The sequence below is a fragment of the Sturnus vulgaris genome, chromosome 31, assembly GCF_052056855.1.
Source record: "Sturnus vulgaris isolate bStuVul1 chromosome 31, bStuVul1.hap1, whole genome shotgun sequence".
Lineage (NCBI taxonomy): Eukaryota > Metazoa > Chordata > Aves > Passeriformes > Sturnidae > Sturnus > Sturnus vulgaris.
In genome coordinates, this window is record NC_142273.1 from 4087745 (window position 1) to 4110769 (window position 23025).

The 23025-nt window shown below is 57.3% G+C and overlaps 4 protein-coding genes across 8 annotated transcripts; 2 read left to right on the forward strand and 2 right to left on the reverse strand.

Annotated features, from left to right (window-relative positions):
* Positions 1–4821: 4821 nt before the first annotated feature.
* LOC148220782 (claw keratin-like) lies at positions 4822–5187 on the reverse strand. The gene has a single exon (XM_088180940.1). The coding sequence runs from the start codon at positions 5185–5187 to the stop codon at positions 4822–4824; it is 366 nt and encodes a 121-aa protein (XP_088037066.1).
* A 4518-nt stretch (positions 5188–9705) lies between these two features.
* Positions 9706–10134, reverse strand: LOC148220783 (claw keratin-like). 3 transcript variants are annotated; one of them, XM_088181034.1, is made up of 2 exons: positions 9882–10134; positions 9706–9839 (listed from the first exon to the last, which is right to left on the reverse strand). In XM_088181034.1, exons 1-2 carry the CDS (start codon positions 10132–10134, stop codon positions 9706–9708), a joined length of 387 nt encoding a protein of 128 aa, XP_088037160.1. The 3 variants fall into 3 exon arrangements, with proteins under 3 accessions (XP_088037160.1, XP_088037159.1, XP_088037158.1); XM_088181033.1 differs by having other exon boundaries at positions 9706–9797; positions 9840–10134; XM_088181032.1 differs by having other exon boundaries at positions 9706–10134.
* Positions 10135–12040: 1906 nt separating this feature from the next.
* Positions 12041–12493, forward strand: LOC148220784 (claw keratin-like). 3 transcript variants are annotated; one of them, XM_088181030.1, is made up of 2 exons: positions 12041–12359; positions 12411–12493. In XM_088181030.1, the coding sequence occupies exons 1-2, from the start codon at positions 12041–12043 to the stop codon at positions 12491–12493; spliced, it is 402 nt and encodes a 133-aa protein (XP_088037156.1). The 3 variants fall into 3 exon arrangements, with proteins under 3 accessions (XP_088037156.1, XP_088037157.1, XP_088037155.1); XM_088181031.1 differs by having other exon boundaries at positions 12041–12326; positions 12384–12493; XM_088181029.1 differs by having other exon boundaries at positions 12041–12493.
* Positions 12494–17278: 4785 nt separating this feature from the next.
* On the forward strand, positions 17279–17644 carry LOC106863315 (claw keratin-like). The gene has a single exon (XM_014892733.2). The coding sequence runs from the start codon at positions 17279–17281 to the stop codon at positions 17642–17644; it is 366 nt and encodes a 121-aa protein (XP_014748219.2).
* Positions 17645–23025: the final 5381 nt, after the last annotated feature.

Below are 23025 nucleotides of genomic sequence, written 5' to 3' on the forward strand. Positions count from 1 at the left end.
GAATGGGGGGCTGAGCCAAACGCGAGTCCCGTGTGCGGGGCGGGACCCGGAGCTCCATAAAAACCCCGCATCCCTGCGGAGGAGCCATCCCCTGCTCCTGCCTCCTCCTCCTCCCTGCAGACCAGGGTAAGTGGGAACAGATTTGGGAAATCCGAGTGAATGACCCAGAGATGGATTCGAGGCTGTTCCCCCTCCTTTTTTATTTTTTATTTTTTTAATATATTTTAATTTTTTTCCCCCTTCTAATCCACAAATGCTGCAGCCAAAGGGGAATTGAGATTGCGATTTAGGAGTTATCCCTGTGCAAAACAATCCTTCCTCTTTGGATTTTTAATATTTGCGTGTTTGAAACACCCTCTGTCTGCTCTGGTCCCATTTTCCCTTCAAATTTTTGTCTCAGCGCAGCTCCGAGAATTTCCCAGCCCTGCTTTGACTCAGGGTCGAGGGGCTCATTTTTGGACTCATTTTTCAGGTGGAGGATTAGGAGGAAAAACTGGCCCTAAACTCGGGGTGGAGGATTAAGAGGAAGAACTGTCCTTAAACTCGGGATGGGGATTAAGAGGAAGAACTAACCCTAAACTCGGGATGAGGATTAGAAAGAAGAATTGGCCCAAAATTCGGGATGGGAATTAGGAGGAAGAACTGGCCCTAAAATGAGGATGGAGGATTAGGGAGAAGAACTGTCCTTAAACTCGGGATGAGGATTAGAAGGAAGAACTGTGCCTAAATTCGGGATGGAGGATTAAGAGGAAGAACTGGCCCTAAATTCTGGGTGGAGCGATGGATGAGTGCACTGGGAAATGTTCTCTGCCTCTCCCTTCCCTGCGGCGTTTACTCGGAGTTTACTCGGGGTTTTCTCGGGGTTTACTCGGGGTTTACTCTGCTCACCCCTCACCGAATTTTCTCCCCCATCCCTCTTTTCCAGCCTCGCCTCTCTCCAACCCCAAGATGACTTTCTGCTACCAGAAGCAGTGTGAGGATTCCTGCTACTCCCCCTGCTCCTACGGGACCGTGTTCACCTCCCGCAGCTACGACTGCGGCAGCCCCTGCGGCTACCAGGGCTACTACGGGAGGCTCAGTGGCTACCGTGACTGCTGCCCGTCCTTCAGCCCCCGCTACTGCTCGCCCTACTCGTCCCGTTACTTCCAGAGATATTCCTACGGCAGCTGCTACCCCTGTTAAACCCGCTGGGGAATTAACGGGGATTAATTAAATGAGGGAATTTCAGCAGCTCCTGAGATTTTAGGAGAGCTCGGGGTTTTCCTGTGATGTTCCTCCCAAAATCGCTTTGTTTTCCTTTTTTTTTCTCTGCTCTGTCTCTCGGTTTGGCGGTGTAAATGAAGCAGGGTTTAATTTTTATTGACAAATCGCTCATTTTTAGATCTTTCCCTGCTCCTTTTAGTGAAACCTGGAGCGCTCCTATCCTAGGGGTGAATTTCTGAGTTACCTGCCTTTGAATCTGTCTCAAAAAAATCCCCAAATCATCCGGTCAGCTTCCTTTTAAAAAGTCTGAAATCGGAAGATCCACAGCCCAAAGTTCTGCCAATGGAACCGGGGGATTTTCTGCACATATAAATTCACACATAAATTCATGTCGTGCCCATCCTTTTTTTTTTTTCTTTCTCTCTGTGCTAGTTTAGATTGTGACTGTGAGTTTTACTCTCATTAAAAACCTTTCAGCATCACGAAATTGCCCTGGTTTGTTTTTTTTGTTTTTTTTTTTTCCTCTGGCTTTCTGCTTTTTATGGACACGGATTTTTGTTCTCGGCTCGATGTTTTGTGAGGTCGCACCACCCTCTGTGGCTTTTCTGAATCTCCTCCTAAGCTCAGCTTAGGACGTTTTACACACCGATAGCGATGCAGTAGAACCTCGGAAAATGAATTCCAATTCCGGAATTCCCTGGGGAATATTTGGAAATATTCCTTTAAATTTGCTTTCACATCCCAGCGGGTGCGCAGGCATTGGACACAGCAGCATCTCTAAATCTCTAAGGCACTAATTAACTTAATTTTGCCGGATAACACCAGAAATTGGGAGAAACTCCCTTTTTCTCCGGTGCTTTTATGTCTGGGATTTTCCCATTTTTCCGGATGGCGAGATCCGATGTTACGCAGCAGAAATTTTCACTTTCCAGAGCAGAAAATTTTCATTTTCCGGAGCAAAAAAAATCTCACTTTCCCTTCACTCGAGACTCCACCTGAATGACAATGGGAGCGTGAAGTTCCCAGGTTGTTCCACCCCGTCCTGGGGATGAGGAGTGACTCCAATTATTCATGAGGTGTCTCAGAGTCTGGGCACAAACGAGCTTTGAAATCTCAATTAAACCCTCGAACCCTCATTGGGTGCGTAATTGCCGCCCTTTGAAGGCGCAGGGGCAATCCCGGCATCCCAAAATCCCCTAATCCCCGAATTTTGGGTGGGAAGGGAACTCTGGAAACCTCCCAGGGCACAAAAGAACGGAGCTGGGTTGGGCTCAGCGCAAAATATGAGCGCAAAATTCATAGAAAAATTCAGTAAAAGTGGGGGTTGTGTTTCCGGCAAATTCCAGGCTGGAGCTTTCCCAAAGCTGTTGATGAATTTTGATGTATTTATCCGAATTTTGATGAATTTATCAGAATTTTGAGGAATTTATCCATTCAGAAGCGCAGCTCAAACTGTATCCTAATCTTTAATTTAGCTGCAACTGCTCCTAATTTCAGTCTTTTCTCTATCCCTAAGAAATCAATAAAATCCGGGGAGTTACAGACAAATTCCCAAATAAAAACTGGAAAGTTTTGTGCTTCTCAGGACGCACAAGCAAGACCACGTGAGAATAAATTAAATTCTGCTCTCGCACCCTAGAGACTGATTTAGCTACTTCGAGAAGAGTCCAGATAATGAAAGAGTTAAAATCCATGGAATTTTAACATCTATTTTGCTCATCCCAGGCAGTTTAAAGATGAAATTAGACATAAATGCAGATTTGGAGGATGAGGAGGAATTCATTGTTGTGCCTCTCGTGGCTTTTTTGTGCAGAGCAGCATTTGAATGAAAAGTTTGAAAGGATTAAAATAAATTCTGACCGAAGCAAACATCGAACTGCCTCAACTCGCACCTTTGAAGTGACTCTTTTCCAATAATGAAGCAGCAGAAAAGAGAATTAAGCTTTAAATAGATTAATAACAGCCTATAAATAAATAAAACAGTTACGGGCGTCTCCGAGGTGCTTTGAACTGCTAAAATTATCCACTCTGAAAAAAAAAAAAAAGTGGAGACGTTGTAGCTTTTTGTTGAAGGATCAGAAAGGAATAAATAAATTAATTGATATTTTTCCCTTCAAGCCCGGTTGCCTTGGAATAGGGGTAATGACTAATTTCCATTTTTTGTGAGGTGGAACTCGAAGGGGTCTGAGCTGCTGGAGCTCTTAGTAGTTCTGTTCTGCACCATGAATTATTAATTCATGATAAATTCCTTGTCTTGAGCTTCATCTGGGGAAGAATTTCTTCCTGGAGAGGGTGGTCAGGACTGGAAGGGGCTGCCGGGGAAGTTTGGAATTGTTTTCCGAATAATTTTTGGAAATTGGCTGGAGGTTTCTCCAGCCCTGGAATTGTCCAAGGACGTGGCAATCAGAGCTCTGGGCTGGGAGGGGATCGGTCAAAAATTGGAGAAGGATTTTGGAGATGTTCCCAGCCTGGATGATTTTGGGATCTCCCACGGAAAATCAGAGGAGCAAACCCATAAAAAAACCCCCAAACCCCAGGGATTGCAGCAAGGCAGATTCGTTATTGTGGATGGAAAAGGTCACAGGCAGCGTGAGGGACAAAACAACGGCCTGGAAACACAAAAATCCTGAGGGGATTTTGGGGATAAATTCATCCCTGGGGCGGTGGGGATGGATTTCCCACAGGAGCTGGGGCTGCCCCATCCCTGGAAGACCCCAAGGCCAGGCTGGACAGGGCTGGGAGCAGCCTGGGATGGGGGAAGGTGTCCCATGGCATGAGGGGGGAACTGGATGAGTTTTTAGCTGAGGAACACGGGGAGAGACAATTCCCAAGGGATGGAGGGCCAGGACAAGGGGGAATGGGTTCAGACAGACAGGGAGGGGGTTCAGAGGGGATTTTTGGGGATAAATTCCTCCCTGGGAGTGTATGGAGGCTCTGGCAGGGGTTATTCCATGCATTCCCCATCCCTGGAAGACCCCAAGGCCAGGCTGGACAGGGCTGGGAGCAGCCTGGGACAGTGGAAGGTGTCCCGTGGCATGAGGGGGGAACTGGATGAGTTTTTAGGTCCCTTCCAACCCAAGCCGTGCTGTGATTCCGTGAGCGGACATTTCACACCAGCGCTCGCTTGGAGACTCATTCTCGGCCGGGATGAAGAAACCCAGAACAGAACAAATCGCTCATGCAATGCAGATTCTTTATTGCGGATGAAAAAGGTCACAGGCAGCGCCAGCGAGAGACGAAGCAGCGCAGCCACAACGAGCTGGAAACCCAAAAAATGCGGAGGCAGCAGCGAGGCGCCGGCCAGGGCGGCAGCGCAGAGATCGGCCCGTGCCAGGGCGGGCTGGGGGCTCGGAGCTGGGCACAGCGGGGCAGAGCCGGGGCCCAGGGGCAGCACAGAGGGGGCAGCTCCGGGAGGCAGCGCTGGGGAGCCCCGAGGCGGCGGGCGACGCTCGGCACGGTCACCCTGGCAGGTGGCAGCGAGCCCGCAGCTCCCGGGGCCGCGGGGCCAGCGCTGGCCGGCGGCTGCAGCTTCATCGTGCCCCGGGCGGCACAACCCGGCACGGGCTGCCCCTGGAGCCGCGGGCAGAGGCAGCGCCGAGCCCCAGCGGGCTTTGGGCTTTAGCAGGGCCCGCAGGAGCCCCCGAAGGACCTGGAGCTGCGGCCACAGCCCCCAAAGCCCCCGTAGCCCCCAAAGCCCCCGAAGGCACCGTAGCCACCGTAGCCCCCAGAGCCGCCGAAGCCACCACGGCCTCCAAAGGAGCCACCGGAGCCGGCTCCCACGTAGGGAGCTCCTGCCGAGCCCACGGCGCTCTGCTGCGGGAAGGAGCTGAGGATGGGCCCGGGGAAGGTGACCACCGAGGCCGGCGGCTGGATCACCACCGTGGAGTCCGGGCACTGCCGCACGCAGGGCTCGTTGCAGGTGTCAGCCAGAGGGGCCGGGGTGGCCACTCCGCAGCTGGGGACGCACAGGCTGGAGCAGGACATCGTTTGGATCGGCACGAGAAGCTGCAAGACAAGGCAGAGCCACGGGCTCATCCCAAATCCCAAATCCTCTCTCCCTCCTGCAGCCCCTGTCCCATCTGGATCATCTCAGGCGCTCCCAGTAAAACCCCTGGCACAGCTGGAGCGGCTCCTGGAATCCCCCGCTGCCCTCGCCATCCCCGGCTCTTGCCCGCCCGTGGGATTGAAGGAAATCTCCCACGTCCCCATCACCAGGCTCGCAGAGGACCGGAGCCCACGGGGATCACCCCAACCATCCTCACTGTGCCCTGGGACAGCTGCTGGAGCAAAGATCCCTCGGGAAATCCAGAGATTCCCTGGGAAAGGCGCGGGGGAAGGAAGAGAGGATGGAGGGAAGGCTCGGACTCACCACAAGGCTGAAGGAGTAGAGTAGAGAGGAGGGAGCTGGATGGAGCCCTGTGCAGAGCTCGGCCCTTTTATACAGCCCGGAGTGCCCGGGGCACCGGCCAGGGGTGGGGGAAAACGCCGCCGTAATTCGTAATTGAAGTTAAATGACACAGGTAATGATGGGGAACAGATCTTTGTCATTTCCTTATTGGCGATATTGGTGTAGAAACTTGCCCTGGACAATGGGAGGGCCAGAGGTGGCTCATCATTAATTCCATGACAGACACGGCGCTGCCGGAGCTGAGCTCGCAGTCCCAATAATCCCCGCTCTGGCTCTAATCCCTCACTTTGCTCACAAAGAATGGCGAGCATCCTTTGGGATGCGGCTGTGCCCAGCCCCGCCACCCTGAGCCCAGCCCGGCCGTGCCCGTGAGCAGCAGTGCCCAGCTGGGCCCGGCCTGGGGCCGGCCTGGCTCTGGGGGGGCTCGGCCAACACCCCCTGGGCCAGCGCTGGGGGCCAGCTGGGCAATGCAGGCCCTGCAGGAGGGCTCGCCCAGGGCCCAGCTCGCAGCCCCGGGGCTGCGGGAGCCGCAGGGACCCGGCCCCGCTGCTGCCCTGCTGCTCCTCCCGTGCTGGCCCCTGTGGCCCTGCTGGCCCGGCCGCTCTCGCCCTTCCCTGGCCCCTGGGGCTTGGCCACCACCGGGGTCTGTCCCCTCTGCTCTTTGTGGGGGGGAAACGGGGACGTGGAACCGCCAAAATCCTGCAGAACCCTCGAGGGGGGCGATGCACACACGTGTCAGGGCACCCCAAAACCTTGGGCTGAGCATCTTCTGCTGGCCCTGGCAGCCGGGGGGATTTGGGAGCCACCCCGAGAGCGGCTCCTGCTCCTGCCCAAGCTGCCGCTGCCTCTGTTTACCAGCCCGTAAAAGGCAGCTAATGACAGGGGGGACGGCTGGGGCAGCGCTTCAAAGAGCTGCTGCAAGATGCCTGGAATTGTTCTCGGTAAGCAAAGTGAGGGATTAGGGCCAGAGCGGGGATTATTGGGGCTGCGAGCTCAGCTCCGGCAGCGCCGTGTCTGTCATGGAATTAAGGATGAGCCACCTCAGGCCCTGCCAGCTCCTCTCTCCTGTCCGTGCATTTCACACCAATGTTCACAATGGGGGATGACAGAATTTTCCTGCGTCCCTTCAATTTACGAAGCATTGCTAATTATCGGGGGGGTTCTGCCCCCACTCCCTGGACACTGCCCCAGGCTCTCGGGGCTGTATAAAAGAGCCGAGCTCCTTGCAGAGCTCCATCCACACTCCTCCACTTCACTCCTCTCCTCACCCAGGTGAGTGCAGCTCTCCAAAGGCTCTCGTGGATCTCTCTCTGCCTCTCTCCACACAACTCCTCGCTCACCCTTTGCCTCTTGTCTCCCGCCGTGTTTTGCAGAAGCCTTCACCTGTCTCAAGGATGTCCTGCTGTGTCCCCAGCTGCGGAGTGGCCACCCCGGCCCCTCTGGCTGACTCCAGCAACGAGCCCTGCGTGCGGCAGTGCCCGGACTCCACGGTGGTGATCCAGCCGCCGGCCACGGTGGTCACCTTCCCCGGGCCCATCCTCAGCTCCTTCCCGCAGCAGAGCGCCGTGGGCTCGGCAGGAGCTCCCTACGTCGGGGGCGGCCTCGGCGGCTCCTCCGGACGCCGTGGGGGCTCCGGTGGCTTTGGAGGTTTTGGGGGTTATGGAGGCTTTGGCGGTTTTGGGGGTTATGGGGGCAGCTGCGGCGTCTCCAGAGGCTGCGGACCCTGCTGAGCCCCAGCCCCAGTGCGACCCCAGCCCCAGCAGAGCTCCAGCACCGCCCCCGGCACATCCCCGCACGTCCCCGCCTGAAGGAAGGAAATCCCTCGGGCCCCGCCGCCCGCCGGGGCTGCTCCGGCCCGTGCCCGCCCGGGGCCCCGCTCTGCCCCGCTCCTGCCCCGCTCGGAGCCCCGCACGGCAATAAAAGCTGGCTTGCATTGCAATCTTCACCTGCTCTCGTCTGCTCTCTGCTCCACACCCCGAACCCGAGACCCACAGGGTTCCGGGGAGGGTTCCGGGAGGGTTCTGGGGGGGTTCCGGGAGGTTCCGTGGGGGTTCTGGGTGGATCCGGGCAGCCCCGCTGGGACAAGGCTCAGGACAAGCCCTGGGAGCTGCCAGGACTCCTCGTGCCCGTCCTTGGCCACCGCAGCCCGTGCAGCAGAGTCCCCCCGGCCGGACCCTGCTCAGCTCCTGCCTCGGAGCCTCTCCCCCTGGCCCTGGCCGCCTCCTGCCCACCCTGGGCTCCTGCTCTGCTCCCCACCAGAGCCCCGGGCCCCAGGGCCAGCTCCCTTCGCCCTCGGCCCATTCCCAGGGGGTGCCTGGAGCCGCGGCGATTGGGGGGCGAGGGGAGTCCCCCCCAAGGGACCTGGCCCAGCTCGGGGACTCTGGGGAGGCGCTGGCTCGGGAGGGCAGAGGGAGAAGAGTCCCCAGCACTGCCCGCACTCCTCGCCCCGCGGCCCTCACTCGTTCCTGCAGCCTGGCTCCCCCTCCTGCCCCCGCTTCTCCCGGGCATTCCGCGGCTCCTCGGAGCGCTGCTGGCCCCGCCTCGTGCCCAGCGCTGGGGCAGAAACCATTCCTGGGCTCCCCGGTGTCACCCAAACCTTCCTGGGATTCCCGGTTTCACCCAAACCTTCCTGGGACTCCCGATGTCACCCAAACCTTCATGGGATTCTCGGTGTCACCCAAACCTTCCTGGGATCCCCGATGTCACCCGGCCCTTCCTGGGGTCCCCGGTGTCACCCAGCCCTTCCTGGGATCTCCAGTGTTACCCAAACCTCCCTGAGGTCTCCGGTGTCCGCAAGCTTTCCTTGAATCCCCGGTGTCACCCAGCCCTTCCTGGGGTCCCCGGTGTCACCCAGCCCTTCCTGGGGTCCCCGGTGTCCCCAGCCCTCCCCTGGGACTCGTTTCTGCCCAGCACTGGCAGCAGAGCTTCCCACAGCCCCGTGCTCCGGGACACAGCGTGCTGCCCCTTGGCTGCCCCTGCTCACACTGAATTACACCGCCAAAAACAAAATATTGGTTCATATATTGGATATATTGGAATATTGGATACAGCGGAACCATTGCCATAACATGAATAGAACATGAAACAAAATTGTCTAAAACTGATCGATATTGAATTAAAAACCAATACGGAATCCCAAACCCAGGGAGGTTTTGGTGTTCATTTGATCTCTGGAAGGAATTTCCAGACGAATCCATAGACAAAGGAAGGGACCTCAGGGGATGGGAACTCCAAACTCCTGCTCCAAGAGCTTTGTGCTCCATGGGACCGAACCCCGCGCTCATTCCATGGCCTGGAGAGGACACGGGGCAATTCCCGCTGGGGGCGATCTCCTCCCTGGCCTGTAGCCACCAGCTCCAGCTGGCCAGCCCGGGTAAGCCGGGCCGTGAGCGGTGATCGCTGCCATTCCCTGCAGCCTGCAATGTGCCCGAGCAGCGCCGGCCCAGCCCGGGAGGTGATGTCGGCTTCGCTGCCGGCGCTGAGCATTGGGAAGAGTTTCTGCAGGAGCCTCGTGGCCCTTGGCCATGGGCAGCCCGGCTCTGGGGATGTCCCGCGGGGCCCGTGCTGGCACAGCAGGGCAAGCCGGGCGGGATGTGCTGCCCAGAGGCAGCGGGCTCTGCCATCCTGGGCTGGAACACACGGAGCCAGCCGTGCCCCGGCTCCGGGGACACTGCCCGGGCCGGCCCAGAGCCCGGCACACACCAGCAGATCGGGGCAGCCGGGAAAAGGGGAGGATGAAGGAAACCCACGAGTCAACATTGCAATGCAAGACAGCTTTTATTGCAGGGGGAGGGCGGGAGGGGCTTGGCAGAAGAGCGGGGCCACGGCCAAGGGCTTCCCTTGGCTCTCGTGGCCCCGGGCGAGCAGGAGCAGCAGCCGCGGGCGAGTCTCCGGTCCCGGGGCACCAGGAGCGCCGTGGGGAGGCTCAGGAGGGGCAGGGACGAGGCTGAGGCGGCTCCCGAGCCGGCACGAGGCTCCCAAGGAGAGGAGCCCGGCCGTGCCCGAGGGCTTTTCGTGCACAGAGCGTCGGGTCGGGATGTGCCGGGGTTTCTCCTGGAGCTCTCTTTGGTCGGAGGCCGCGCTCGGGATGGGGCTTAGCAGGGCCCGCAGTTGCCATTCAGGTACCGGTGGCCACTGCTCCAGCCTCCGTAGCCACAGCTCCCGTAGCCACCGTAGCCTCCATAGCCTCCGTAGCCCCAACCCCCATAGCCCCCACGGCCTCCAAAACCTCCATAACCCCCAAAGCCACCATATCCTCCATAGCCCCAACCCCCGTAGCCACCACGGCCTCCAAAGGAGCCACCGGAGCCGGCTCCCACGTAGGGAGCTCCTGCCGAGCCCACGGCGCTCTGCTGCGGGAAGGAGCTGAGGATGGGCCCGGGGAAGGTGACCACCGAGGCCGGCGGCTGGATCACCACCGTGGAGTCCGGGCACTGCCGCACGCAGGGCTCGTTGCAGGTGTCAGCCAGAGGGGCCGGGGTGGCCACTCCGCAGCTGGGGACGCACAGGCTGGAGCAGGACATCCTTGAGACAGATGAAGGATTCTGGAAAACATCCCCAGGGAGAAGGAAAGGTGTGAGGAAGGAATCGCATGGAAGGAGACAGAGAGAGATCCACAAGAGCCTTTGGAGAGCTGCACTCACCTGGGTGAGGAGAGGAGTGAAGTGGAGGAGTGTGGATGGAGATCTGGAAGGAGCTCGGCTCTTTTATACAGCCCAGAGAGCCTCGGGCTTCAGGAAATTGGGTGTTGTCAAAAAAAAAAAAAATCCAAAACAAGTAATTAGGAATTTACGCTGACAAGCTTCATCAGAGAGATAATGTCGCAAGATAATTCCATGGCATCCCCTCACCGGGGACACAGGTGTGAAAACGTGCCCTGGACCAGGAGGAGGTGATGGGAGGGACAACCGTGGCTCATCATTAAATTCCATGACAGACACGGCGCTGCCGGAGCTGAGCTCGCAGCCCCAATAAACCCCGCTCTGGCCCTAATCCCTCACTTTGCTTACCGAGAACAATTCCAGGCATCTTGCAGCAGCTCTTTGAAGCGCTGCCCCAGCCGTCCCCCCCTGTCATTAGCTGCCTTTTACGGGCTGGTAAACAGAGGCAGCGGCAGCTTGGGCAGGAGCAGGAGCCGCTCTCGGGGTGGCTCCCAAATCCCCCCGGCTGCCAGGGCCAGCAGAAGATGCTCAGCCCAAGGTTTTGGGGTGCCCTGACACGTGTGTGCATCGCCCCCCTCGAGGGTTCTGTAGGATTTTGGCGGTTCCACGTCCCCGTTTCCCCCCACAAAGAGCAGAGGGGACAGACCCCGGTGGTGGCCAAGCCCCAGGGGCCAGGGAAGGGCGAGAGCGGCCGGGCCAGCAGGGCCACAGGGGCCAGCACGGGAGGAGCAGCAGGGCAGCAGCGGGGCCGGGTCCCTGCGGCTCCTGCAGCCCCGGGGCTGCGAGCTGGGCCCTGGGCGAGCCCTCCTGCAGGGCCTGCATTGCCCAGCTGGCCCCCAGCGCTGGCCCAGGGGGTGTTGGCCGAGCCCCCCCAGAGCCAGGCCGGCCCCAGGCCGGGCCCAGCTGGGCACTGCTGCTCACGGGCACGGCCGGGCTGGGCTCAGGGTGGCGGGGCTGGGCACAGCCGCATCCCAAAGGATGCTCGCGATTCTTTGTAAGCAAAGTGAGGGATTAGAGCCAGAGCGGGGATTATTGGGGCTGCGAGCTCAGCTCCGGCAGCGCCGTGTCTGTCATGGAATTTAATGATGAGCCACCTCTGGCCCTCCCATGGTCCCGGACACGTTTCCACACCAATCTCCCTGATGTTGAGGTGTATAATTTTATTGCAACATTATCTCTCTGATGAAGCTTGTCAGCTCGAATTCCTAATTAGGTGTTTTTTAGCCACCGCTCCCTTTCCTGATGCCCCCAGGCTCTTTGGGAGATGTATAAAAGACCCAGAGGTTTCACAGAGCTCTATCCATCTTCCACAGCTTGACTCGCCTTATCACCTTGGTAAGTCCAAGCCTTCTCTCCTCTTTCCTTCTCCTCCCGTGGCTTTCTCAAGGAATCTTTGGGATTTTCTCAAAGAATCTTTGGGATTTTCTCAAGGAGTCTTTGGGGCTTTCTCAAGGAATCTTTGCTGTCTCCAGGAGGTTTTGCCTGTGCTCTCCTCTTGCTCTCCTAGTGCACTTAGGAGGGTTTTGTTTCACGGACGGGCTGAGGGCTTTTGGAAGCTGGAGGATGTCAAAGTTTCCTTCACTCCTGTGGGAAAGCAAGACCTGGGGATGGCAAGGGAAGCGAGAGATCGGAGCATTTCCACGGGATGGGGCCGCATTCAGAGCGCCTGAGATGATCCAGATGGGACAGGAGCTGCAGGTTGGAGAGAGAATTTGAGATGAGTCCGTGGCTCTGCCTTGTCTTGCAGCTTTCCCTCCTGATCCAAACGATGTCCTGCTCCAGCCTGTGCGTCCCCAGCTGCGGAGTGGCCACCCCGGCCCCTCTGGCTGACACCTGCAACGAGCCCTGCGTGCGGCAGTGCCCGGACTCCACGGTGGTGATCCAGCCGCCGGCCTCGGTGGTCACCTTCCCCGGGCCCATCCTCAGCTCCTTCCCGCAGCAGAGCGCCGTGGGCTCGGCAGGAGCTCCCTACGTGGGAGCCGGCTCCGGTGGCTCCTTTGGAGGCCGTGGTGGCTACGGGGGTTGGGGCTATGGAGGATATGGTGGCTTTGGGGGTTGGGGCTATGGAAGCCGTGGGGGCTATGGGGGTTGGGGCTACGGAGGCCGTGGAGGCTTCGGGGGATTTGGGGGCTATGGAGGTTTTGGGGGCTACGGGAGCTGTGGCTACGGAGGCTGGAGCAGTGGCCACCGGTACCTGAATGGCAACTGCGGGCCCTGCTAAGCCCCATCCCGAGCGCGGCCTCCGACCAAAGAGAGCTCCAGGAGAAACCCCGGCACATCCCGACCCGACGCTCTGTGCACGAAAAGCCCTCGGGCACGGCCGGGCTCCCCTCCTTGGGAGCCTCGTGCCGGCTCGGGAGCCGCCTCAGCCTCGTCCCTGCCCCTCCTGAGCCTCCCCACGGCGCTCCTGGTGCCCCGGGACCGGAGACTCGCCCGCGGCTGCTGCTCCTGCTCGCCCGGGGCCACGAGAGCCAAGGGAAGCCCTTGGCCGTGGCCCCGCTCTTCTGCCAAGCCCCTCCCGCCCTCCCCCTGCAATAAAAGCTGTCTTGCATTGCAATGTTGACTCGTGGGTTTCCTTCACCCTCCCTTTTCCCGGCTGCCCCGATCTGCTGGTGTGTGCCGGGCTCTGGGCCGGCCCGGGCAGTGTCCCCGGAGCCGGGGCACGGCTGGCTCCGTGTGTTCCAGCCCAGGATGGCAGAGCCCGCTGCCTCTGGGCAGCACATCCCGCCCGGCTTGCCCTGCTGTGCCAGCACGGGCCCCGCGGGACATCCCCAGAGCCGGGCTGCCCATGGCCAAGGGCCACGAGGCTCCTGCAGAAACTCTTCCCAATGCTCAGCGCCGGCAGCGAAGCCGACATCACCTCCCGGGCTGGGCCGGCGCTGCTCGGGCACATTGCAGGCTGCAGGGAATGGCAGCGATCACCGCTCACGGCCCGGCTTACCCGGGCTGGCCAGCTGGAGCTGGTGGCTACAGGCCAGGGAGGAGATCGCCCCCAGCGGGAATTGCCCCGTGTCCTCTCCAGGCCATGGAATGAGCGCAGGGTTCGGTCCCTTGGAGCACAAAGCTCTTGGAGCAGGAGCTTGGAGTTCCCATCCCCTGAGGTCCCTTCCTTTGTCTATGGATTCGTCAGAAAATTCTTTCCAGAGATCAAATGAACACCAAAACCTCCCTGGGTTCGGGATTCCGTATTGGTTTTTAATTCAATATCGATCAATTTTAGACAATTTTATTTCATGTTCTATTCATGTTATGGCAATAGTTCCGCTGTATCCAATATTCCAATATATCCAATATATGAACCAATATTTTGTTTTTGGCGGTGTAATTCAGTGTGAGCAGGGGCAGCCAAGGGGCAGCACGCTGTGTCCTGGAGCACGGGGCTGTGGGAAGCTCTGGTGCCAGTGCTGGGCAGAAACGAGTCCCAGGGGAGGGCTGGGGACACCGGGGATCCCAGGAAGGGTTGGGTGACATCGGGGACCCCAGGAAGGTTTGGGTGACACCGGGAATCCCAGGATGGGTTAGGTGACACCGGGAATCCCAGGAAGGGCTGGGTGACATCGGGGATGCCAGGAAGGTTTGGATGACACCGGGGACCCCAGGAATGGTTTCTGCCCCAGCGCTGGGGACGAGGCGGGGCCAGCAGCGCTCCGAGGAGCCGCGGAATGCCCGGGAGAAGCGGGGGCAGGAGGGGGAGCCAGGCTGCAGGAACGAGTGAGGGCCGCGGGGCGAGGAGTGCGGGCAGTGCTGGGGACTCTTCTCCCTCTGCCCTCCCGAGCTGGGCCAGGTCCCTTGGGGGGGACTCCCCTCGCCCCCCAATCCCCGCGGCTCCAGGCAGCCCCTGGGGAATGGGCCGAGGGCGAAGGGAGCTGGCCCTGGGGCCCGGGGCTCTGGTGGGGAGCAGAGCAGGAGCCCAGGGTGGGCAGGAGGCGGCCAGGGCCAGGGGGAGAGGCTCCGAGGCAGGAGCTGAGCAGGGTCCGGCCGGGGGGACTCTGCTGCACGGGCTGCGGTGGCCAAGGACGGGCACGAGGAGTCCTGGCAGCTCCCAGGGCTTGTCCTGAGCCTTGTCCCAGCGGGGCTGCCCGGATCCACCCAGAACCCCCACGGAACCTCCCGGAACCCCCCCAGAACCCTCCCGGAACCCTCCCCCGGAACCCTGTGGGTCTCGGGTTCGGGGTGTGGAGCAGAGAGCAGACGAGAGCAGGTGAAGATTGCAATGCAAGCCAGCTTTTATTGCCGTGCGGGGCTCCGAGCGGGGCAGGAGCGGGGCAGAGCGGGGCCCCGGGCGGGCACGGGCCGGAGCAGCCCCGGCGGGCGGCGGGGCCCGAGGGATTTCCTTCCTTCAGGCGGGGACGTGCGGGGATGTGCCGGGGGCGGTGCTGGAGCTCTGCTGGGGCTGGGGTCGCACTGGGGCTGGGGCTCAGCAGGGTCCGCAGCCTCTGGAGACGCCGCAGCTGCCCCCATAACCCCCAAAACCGCCAAAGCCTCCATAACCCCCAAAACCTCCAAAGCCACCGGAGCCCCCACGGCGTCCGGAGGAGCCGCCGAGGCCGCCCCCGACGTAGGGAGCTCCTGCCGAGCCCACGGCGCTCTGCTGCGGGAAGGAGCTGAGGATGGGCCCGGGGAAGGTGACCACCGTGGCCGGCGGCTGGATCACCACCGTGGAGTCCGGGCACTGCCGCACGCAGGGCTCGTTGCTGGAGTCAGCCAGAGGGGCCGGGGTGGCCACTCCGCAGCTGGGGACACAGCAGGACATCCTTGAGACAGGTGAAGGCTTCTGCAAAACACGGCGGGAGACAAGAGGCAAAGGGTGAGCGAGGAGTTGTGTGGAGAGAGGCAGAGAGAGATCCACGAGAGCCTTTGGAGAGCTGCACTCACCTGGGTGAGGAGAGGAGTGAAGTGGAGGAGTGTGGATGGAGCTCTGCAAGGAGCTCGGCTCTTTTATACAGCCCCGAGAGCCTGGGGCAGTGTCCAGGGAGTGGGGGCAGAACCCCCCCGATAATTAGCAATGCTTCGTAAAGTGAAGGGACGCAGGAAAATTCTGTCATCCCCCATTGTGAACATTGGTGTGAAATGCACGGACAGGAGAGAGGAGCTGGCAGGGCCAGTGGTGGCTCATCCTTAATTCCATGACAGACACGGCGCTGCCGGAGCTGAGCTCGCAGTCCCAATAATCCCCGCTCTGGCTCTAATCCCTCACTTTGCTCACAAAGAATCGCGAGCATCCTTTGGGATGCGGCTGTGCCCAGCCCCGCCACCCTGAGCCCAGCCCGGCCGTGCCCGTGAGCAGCAGTGCCCAGCTGGGCCCGGCCTGGGGCCGGCCTGGCTCTGGGGGGGCTCGGCCAACACCCCCTGGGCCAGCGCTGGGGGCCAGCTGGGCAATGCAGGCCCTGCAGGAGGGCTCGCCCAGGGCCCAGCTCGCAGCCCCGGGGCTGCAGGAGCTGAGGATTTTCTCCATTCTCTGCCCTCCTGCTCCTCTCTGTCCTCGTTTATCCAATTCCTGGTCCCTCCCGTGTCCCCCTCACACCCGTGCCAGATTGAAATTTCCTCTGATTGAGATCCATCTCCTCTCCTTTTTGGGTCAATCGGGGACTTTACAAATCCTCCCGCGGCACAAAAATCCCTCGGGGATTGTCCCTTTGTGCCCAGCCCCGTGCCGTGCGTGGTGAGCCCGCCCGGGCAGGACACTGGGGCTGATGTCCCTGACCCTGTGCTGGTGTCCCAGGGCTGATGTCTCTGCTGCCCTGCTGATGTCCCTGTCCCTCTGATGATCACCCGGGCTTGATGACCCCAGGCTGATGTCCCTGACCCTCTGCTGATGTCCCTGTCCCTGTGCTCATGTCCCTGATTTTGTGCTGATGTCCCTGACCCTCTCCAGATGACCCAGGGCTGATGACCCTGACTGTGCTCATGACCCGGGGCTGATGTCCCTGTTCCTGTGCTGATGTCCCTGACTCCGTTTTGATGACCCTGACCCTCTGCTGATGTTCCCGTTCCTCTGCTGATGTCCCTGTCCCCTCTGTTGGTGTTCCTGACCCTGACCCTCTGCTCATGACTCGGTCCTGATGTCCCCCCTCGGTCCCTTCCATCCCGACCCTCTCTGTGACTCTTCACTCCCGTGACCTCCCCTGCCACGTTTGGCGTTTGGGATGTGCCCGGAGTGGGTGGGATGGCTTCTTCCTCCCGGCGTCCCTATTTAGCAGCCCGTAAAAAGGGATTAATGACAAATGTGCTGGCTGTGCGCAGCATTTATTTCAAAGCGCTCCTGAGTGATGCCCAAAACTCTCGTGCATAAGCAAAGCGGGGGATTAGGGACACGTCGGGGTTTATTGGGGCTCTGAGTACAACAAATGATCATTCACGCAGCGATTGCTCACGGGCTGACCCTCCCAGAGCGTGGTGGCTCTCCAGGGCATCTTTCCTAGCCCCTAGCCCCAATTAGGATGGATTTAATCACCCCACGGTTGTGTCATGAGGTTTGTCCGCTTGATTCCATGGTCAGCTGGGGCTCCGTCACCACCCCTGGCCGGTGCCCCGGGCACTCCGGGCTGTATAAAAGGGCCGAGCTCTGCACAGGGCTCCATCCAGCTCCCTCCTCTCTACTCTACTCCTTCAGCCTTGTGGTGAGTCCGACTCTTCCCTCCATCCTCTCTTCCTTCCCCCTGCGCCTTTCCCAGGGAATCTCTGGATTTCCCGAGGGATCTTTGCTCCAGCAGCTGTCCCAGGGCACAGTGAGGATGGTTGGGGTGATCCCCGTGGGCTCCGGTCCTCTGCGAGCCTGGTGATGGGGACGTGGGAGATTTCCTTCAATCCCACGGGCGGGCAAGAGCCGGGGATGGCGAGGGCAGCGGGGGATTCCAGGAGCCGCTCCAGCTGTGCCAGGGGTTTTACTGGGAACGCCTGAGATGATCCAGATGGGACAGGGGCTGCAGGAGGGAGAGAGGATTTGGGATTTGGGATGAGCCCGTGGCTCTGCCTTGTCTTGCAGCTTCTCGTGCCGATCCAAACGATGTCCTGCTCCAGCCTGTGCGTCCCCAGCTGCGGAGTGGCCACCCCGGCCCCTCTGGCTGACACCTGCAACGAGCCCTGCGTGCGGCAGTGCCCGGACTCCACGGTGGTGATCCAGCCGCCGGCCTCGGTGGTCACCTTCCCCGGGCCCATCCTCAGCTCCTTCCCGCAGCAGAGCGCCGTGGGCTCGGCAGGAGCTCCCTACGTGGGAGCCGGCTCCGGTGGCTCCTTTGGAGGCCGTGGTGGCTTCGGCGGCTCTGGGGGCTACGGTGGCTACGGTGCCTTCGGGGGATTTGGGGGCTATGGAGGCTTTGGGGGCTGTGGCCGCAGCTCCAGGTCCTTCGGGGGCTCCTGCGGGCCCTGCTAAAGCCCAAAGCCCGCTGGGGCTCGGCGCTGCCTCTGCCCGCGGCTCCAGGGGCAGCCCGTGCCGGGTTGTGCCGCCCGGGGCACGATGAAGCTGCAGCCGCCGGCCAGCGCTGGCCCCGCGGCCCCGGGAGCTGCGGGCTCGCTGCCACCTGCCAGGGTGACCGTGCCGAGCGTCGCCCGCCGCCTCGGGGCTCCCCAGCGCTGCCTCCCGGAGCTGCCCCCTCTGTGCTGCCCCTGGGCCCCGGCTCTGCCCCGCTGTGCCCAGCTCCGAGCCCCCAGCCCGCCCTGGCACGGGCCGATCTCTGCGCTGCCGCCCTGGCCGGCGCCTCGCTGCTGCCTCCGCATTTTTTGGGTTTCCAGCTCGTTGTGGCTGCGCTGCTTCGTCTCTCGCTGGCGCTGCCTGTGACCTTTTTCATCCGCAATAAAGAATCTGCATTGCATGAGCGATTTGTTCTGTTCTGGGTTTCTTCATCCCGGCCGAGAATGAGTCTCCAAGCGAGCGCTGGTGTGAAATGTCCGCTCACGGAATCACAGCACGGCTTGGGTTGGAAGGGACCTAAAAACTCATCCAGTTCCCCCCTCATGCCACGGGACACCTTCCACTGTCCCAGGCTGCTCCCAGCCCTGTCCAGCCTGGCCTTGGGGTCTTCCAGGGATGGGGAATGCATGGAATAACCCCTGCCAGGCCTCCATACACTCCCAGGGAGGAATTTATCCCCAAAATCCCCTCTGAACCCCCTCCCTGTCGCTCTGAACCCATTCCCCCTTGTCCTGGCCCTCCATCCCTTGGGAATTGTCTCTCCCCGTGTTCCTCGGGGCCCCTTCAGCTCCTGCGAGGTCACCCCAAAGCTTCTGGAGGCTGAACAATCCCGGCTGTCCCAGCCTTTCCTCCCAGCCTTTCCTCCATCCCTCGGATCCCATCCTGGAGCCTCCCCTGGGCTCTCTCCCCGGGCTGGGGCAGCTCTGCAGGTGAGGTCTCACCTGAGCAGGGCAGAATTCCCCCTCCCCTGCTGCCCACGCTGGGGGCTCAGCCCAGGATCCCCCAAATCCATCCTGGGGGTCTCCCCGATGCCGGTGCCGCTCTTTGACCCTCCTGAGATGGGAATTTTTTCGCTACAACCCCTCGTGGCAGCTCTGAATTTCTGCCGGAAAAGATTTTGGAGCTGCGAGTCAGGAGCACCTGGGGCAGGTGAGATCTGTGAGTGAATTCTTCCACCCGCACATCCACTCTGGGCTCGGGAAAAAGGGATGGAAATTCGCTCTGCCCTGAGCTGGATTTGGGAATTCCGGGGGCTGAGCCTCACCTGAGCCCTCGCAGGACCGCCAGAGTTTGGGGTTCAGGCGGCTCCTGGGGAGTGTCAAATATTCAGAGCATGTTTAATATAAAAAAAAAAAATGTTCCTGGGGTTTTGTGGCGCTTGAACTCCAAGAAGAAATACGGGGTATCTATAAATGAGGATAAAGAGTGGGGTAGGTTCAACAAAAAAATGGAATTACAGGGAAGTTATTGTCATGGAATGAGGGAATTTATTATCATGGAATTATAAAATATCCTGAGCTGGAAGAGACTCACAAGAATCATCTAAATCCAATCCCTGGCCACGGAGAGACATCCCAGAATCCCAAAATATCCCAGAGGGAGCTCTCGTGCCCATTCCCTGGGGAGCCTGGGCAGTGCCCAGCGCCCTCTGGGGCAAGAATTTCCTCGGTATCCCACCCAAACTTCCCTTTTTTTTTTTTTTTGAATGTGATAAAGGACAACAGAAAACGCACTTTGGTACAGAAAATTTATTTGGAAAGAGAAGCTTTCCTACAATCGCGGAACAAAACTGTACAGGGTACAGAGAGCATCGTCCCGGGGGTTCAGCGAGGCTCTGGCAGATCACAGCACCCGAGTGATGCCGCCTGTAAAAAAAAAAAAAAAAAAAAAAAAGGGGATTTTCCCTTTTTTGATGCAATTCCGAGCATTTCAAGTCAAGCTCAGTGCCAGTAAAAAAAAAAAAAAATCCTGGAAAAGCCAAAGCGCGGCGGAAAGCCATGACTGCGCTGGAAAGCTGCGGGAAAACAAAAAAAAAATTAAAATAAAAAAAACCCGAGGAATTGCAACACGAGCCTGGCTCAGGAGGGGCTGAGCTACCGGGAGGAGCCGGAGCAGCCCCGGGGCCGCTGTCGCTGTCGCAGCCCGAATTTCAAGAGCTGGAATTTCAGCTGGAATTTCACCTGGAATTCCCCGCTCGGGATCAGTAATTCCAGCGCTTCCCGGAGCGGTAGGAATTGCAGGGATGAGTCCATTGAGAGGAATAAGTGTAGGAATATTTAGGGGCACAACGAGGCTCGGCTCGGGCCAGCGCCGGAGTCGCCACTTTGTCCTCCAACCTGGCCGTGACCTCTGAAGCCAGAGGGGCTGTGGCCACCGAGGACTCGCCCAGGGCAACCTCCGAGGGCTCCGAGGATCCCACCACGGTTTGTTGAGGGTACGTGGTGAGGATGGGCCCCGGGAAGGTGACGACCACGGGAGGGGGGTAGATGATGACCCGAGAGTCGCCGCAGGTCACCACGCAGGGCTCGTTGGTGCTGCTGGCCAGAGGTTGGGGACACTTGGGCTCGCACGGGGTGGCACAGGCCAGTTGGGTGGAAGCCATCGCCAGGAGAGAGCCTGCAAGGAATTCCCGGAGTTAAAAAAAAAAAAAAAAAAAAAAACAACCAAAAAAAAGCCACAAATAAAGCTCCAAAGTCGGACAAAAACTCCTCCCAGCTCTTGGTTATTGATATTTGGGTCTAAGGTTAAGTTAATTTGGATAGAGATGGAAATCGAGCTCTTGGTTATCGATATTTGGGTCTCGGGTTAAATTAATTTGGATAGAGATAGAAATGGAGCTCCTGGTTATCGATATTTGGCTCTAAGAGATCATTAGAGGTAATCAAGATAGAGACAGAAATTGAGCTGTTGATTATTGATATTTGGCTCTAAGGTTAAGTTAATTGGGATAGAGACAGAAATTCAACTCTTGATTATCGATATTTGGCTCTAAGGTAAAAGTAATTTGGATAGAGACAGAAATTGAGTTATTGATTATCGATATTTGGCTCTAAGGTAAAAGTAATTTGGATAGAGACAGAAATTGAGTTATTGATTATCGATATTTGGCTCTAAGGTAAAAGTAATTTGGATAGAGACAGAAATTCAGCTCTTGGTTAATGACATTTGGATCTAAGAGATCGTTAGAGATAATTGGGATAGAGACAGAACTTGAGCTCTTAATTATTGATATTTGGTTCTGAGGTAGAGATAATTGAGATAGAGACAAAATTTGAGTTTTTGGTTATTGATGATTGGCTCCAAGAGATCGGCAGAGATAATTGATACAAAGACAAGAGTCCAGCGAGTGTTTATGGATATTTTAAGAGATAATTCGGGCGGGATCAAGAGTTAATCGCTTGTTTGGTGACATTTGGCTCTAAGAGATAAAGACACGAGCCGAGCCCTTGGTTATTGATATTTGGCTCTAAGCGGTGGTTAAACATAATTTTATAAAGATATTTAATTGAGATAAAGACACGAACCGAGGGCTTTTTATTGGCATTTCTTTCTGAGATCACGTCAGCGATAACTCGGAAAAATGCAAGAGTTGAGCACTTGGCTGTTGATATTTTATTTTGGGATCTTTTTAGGGATAACTTGGATAAAGAAATGAATTGATCTATTGGCTAATTGACATTTTCTTTTAGGATATTATGAGGAGTAATTTAAATAAAGACAAGAGTTGATTTATTGATTATTGACATTTCATTTTAGGATTTTGTCAGGGATAATTTTAATAAAGACAAGAATTAATCTCTTGATTATTGATATTTGGCTTTGGGGGATCCTCAGAGAGAATTTGGATGCGGTTTTATCTCCCATCTTTTATTTCCTCGCCCCGATTTGTTCTGAATTCCTGCTGGGAATTAAAATTTTCCTCTTTTTCTCCTCCTCTTTTCCTTCCTCGCCGCCTCCCAACGCCGGCCCTGCCCCAAACCCTCCCGGCCCTTTGGAGGAATTCCCGAGGACGCGCTGGAACTCGTTCCCACAGCGCCTCTGTTCCTCCCACACAGGGAAAAATAAAACAAAAACCAAAAAAAAAAAAGAAAAAAAAATCCCGATTTTCCACCTATTTCAGCTCGGGATAATCAGTTTAGCGCCCTGCTTAACTTTTGTATTATTTTCTTTGCAGATTCCAGGAAAATATTCTGCTAAAACACAGAGGAAAAAAAAAAACCCAAAGTCTGAGAGTAAGTGGGAGTGTTAAGCGCTGGTTTAATAAGTGAAACATATAATTAAAATATTTATATAATAGATATTAAAATATTTCTCTGGTGATATAATCAACCCAAATAAGAAAATTACGCTTTCACCTAGGGGAAATTTATTTAATAATGTTTATTTCTTCAGGTTAAATCCTCACATAAAAGCCTGGCGTAGCATCGGGAGGGTTTTTAAAGCTGGTAAATCAAATTTATCCTTCTGATAATTAAAAGAAAAAAAAAAAGAAAAAAATGTGCAGGGCATTGACCTACAGGAACGCGGAATTTCATCTCGGTAAAAGCGTTTTAGGATTTTAGATGAGTTTGAAGCGTTAGAAATGAAAGTTATTGGCGCAGTTACGTTAATAATCCATAATCATCGCTTGGTTTAGCTCGATGCGGCTTTAATTAAATTAAGGATGGGCTGAGGCAAACACGTCTGGAGCTGCACCGAGCTCTCCTCCAAGCGGGAATTTCCAGAGTTTTCCATGAATTTTTCACTCTGGATCTTGCCGTCCACACCAAACCTCTCCCCGATCTCGCCTCACCATCCAACGCGAATTTAAATCCATTCCCAAAACTTCCCCAATTTTTTTTTTTTTTCCGAGAATTAAGGGACTGAAATCTCTCATTCTCCCATGAATTCAAAACCCCAACCCCGCTTTGATTTTTTGCACCCTTTGGCCCAAGCACGAAAACCACTCCTAAAATCCCTCAGATCCAGAATATTTCTGCAGAAAAATTCAGCCCCGATTTGGAGGAGAAATCCACGCAAAAGGCAGAAGGAAAAAAACGTTTCGAGACGGGAGAGGAACAAAACTTACTCAGAGAGGCGGAGAGAAGGAGTCGGGAGAGGCGGTGAGAAAATCCCGACGAGGATGGGAAGGTTTTTATATCCTGCCCTGGATGCCCGGGGGCGGCTGAGCCACCCTTTGTGCAAAATTAAAAAAAAAAAAAAATAATAAATAATAATGACTCGGCAGCAGAACCCGGTGCAGGGATCGCTCCTGGAGCCGCAGGAATTGTTTTGTTGGTTGTTTATGATTATCTAAAACCGCGTTGGGCAATAACCACCACCCCCCCCCAAAAAAAAAAAAA

Excerpts from the sequence above, each read along its gene's own strand:
- LOC106863315 (XM_014892733.2), top strand. The coding sequence starts at position 17,279 with ATGTCCTGCTCCAGCCTGTGCGTCCCCAGCTGCGGAGTGGCCACCCCG.
- LOC148220784 (XM_088181029.1), top strand. The coding sequence starts at position 12,041 with ATGTCCTGCTCCAGCCTGTGCGTCCCCAGCTGCGGAGTGGCCACCCCG.
- LOC148220783 (XM_088181032.1), bottom strand. The coding sequence starts at position 10,134 with ATGTCCTGCTCCAGCCTGTGCGTCCCCAGCTGCGGAGTGGCCACCCCG.
- LOC148220782 (XM_088180940.1), bottom strand. The coding sequence starts at position 5,187 with ATGTCCTGCTCCAGCCTGTGCGTCCCCAGCTGCGGAGTGGCCACCCCG.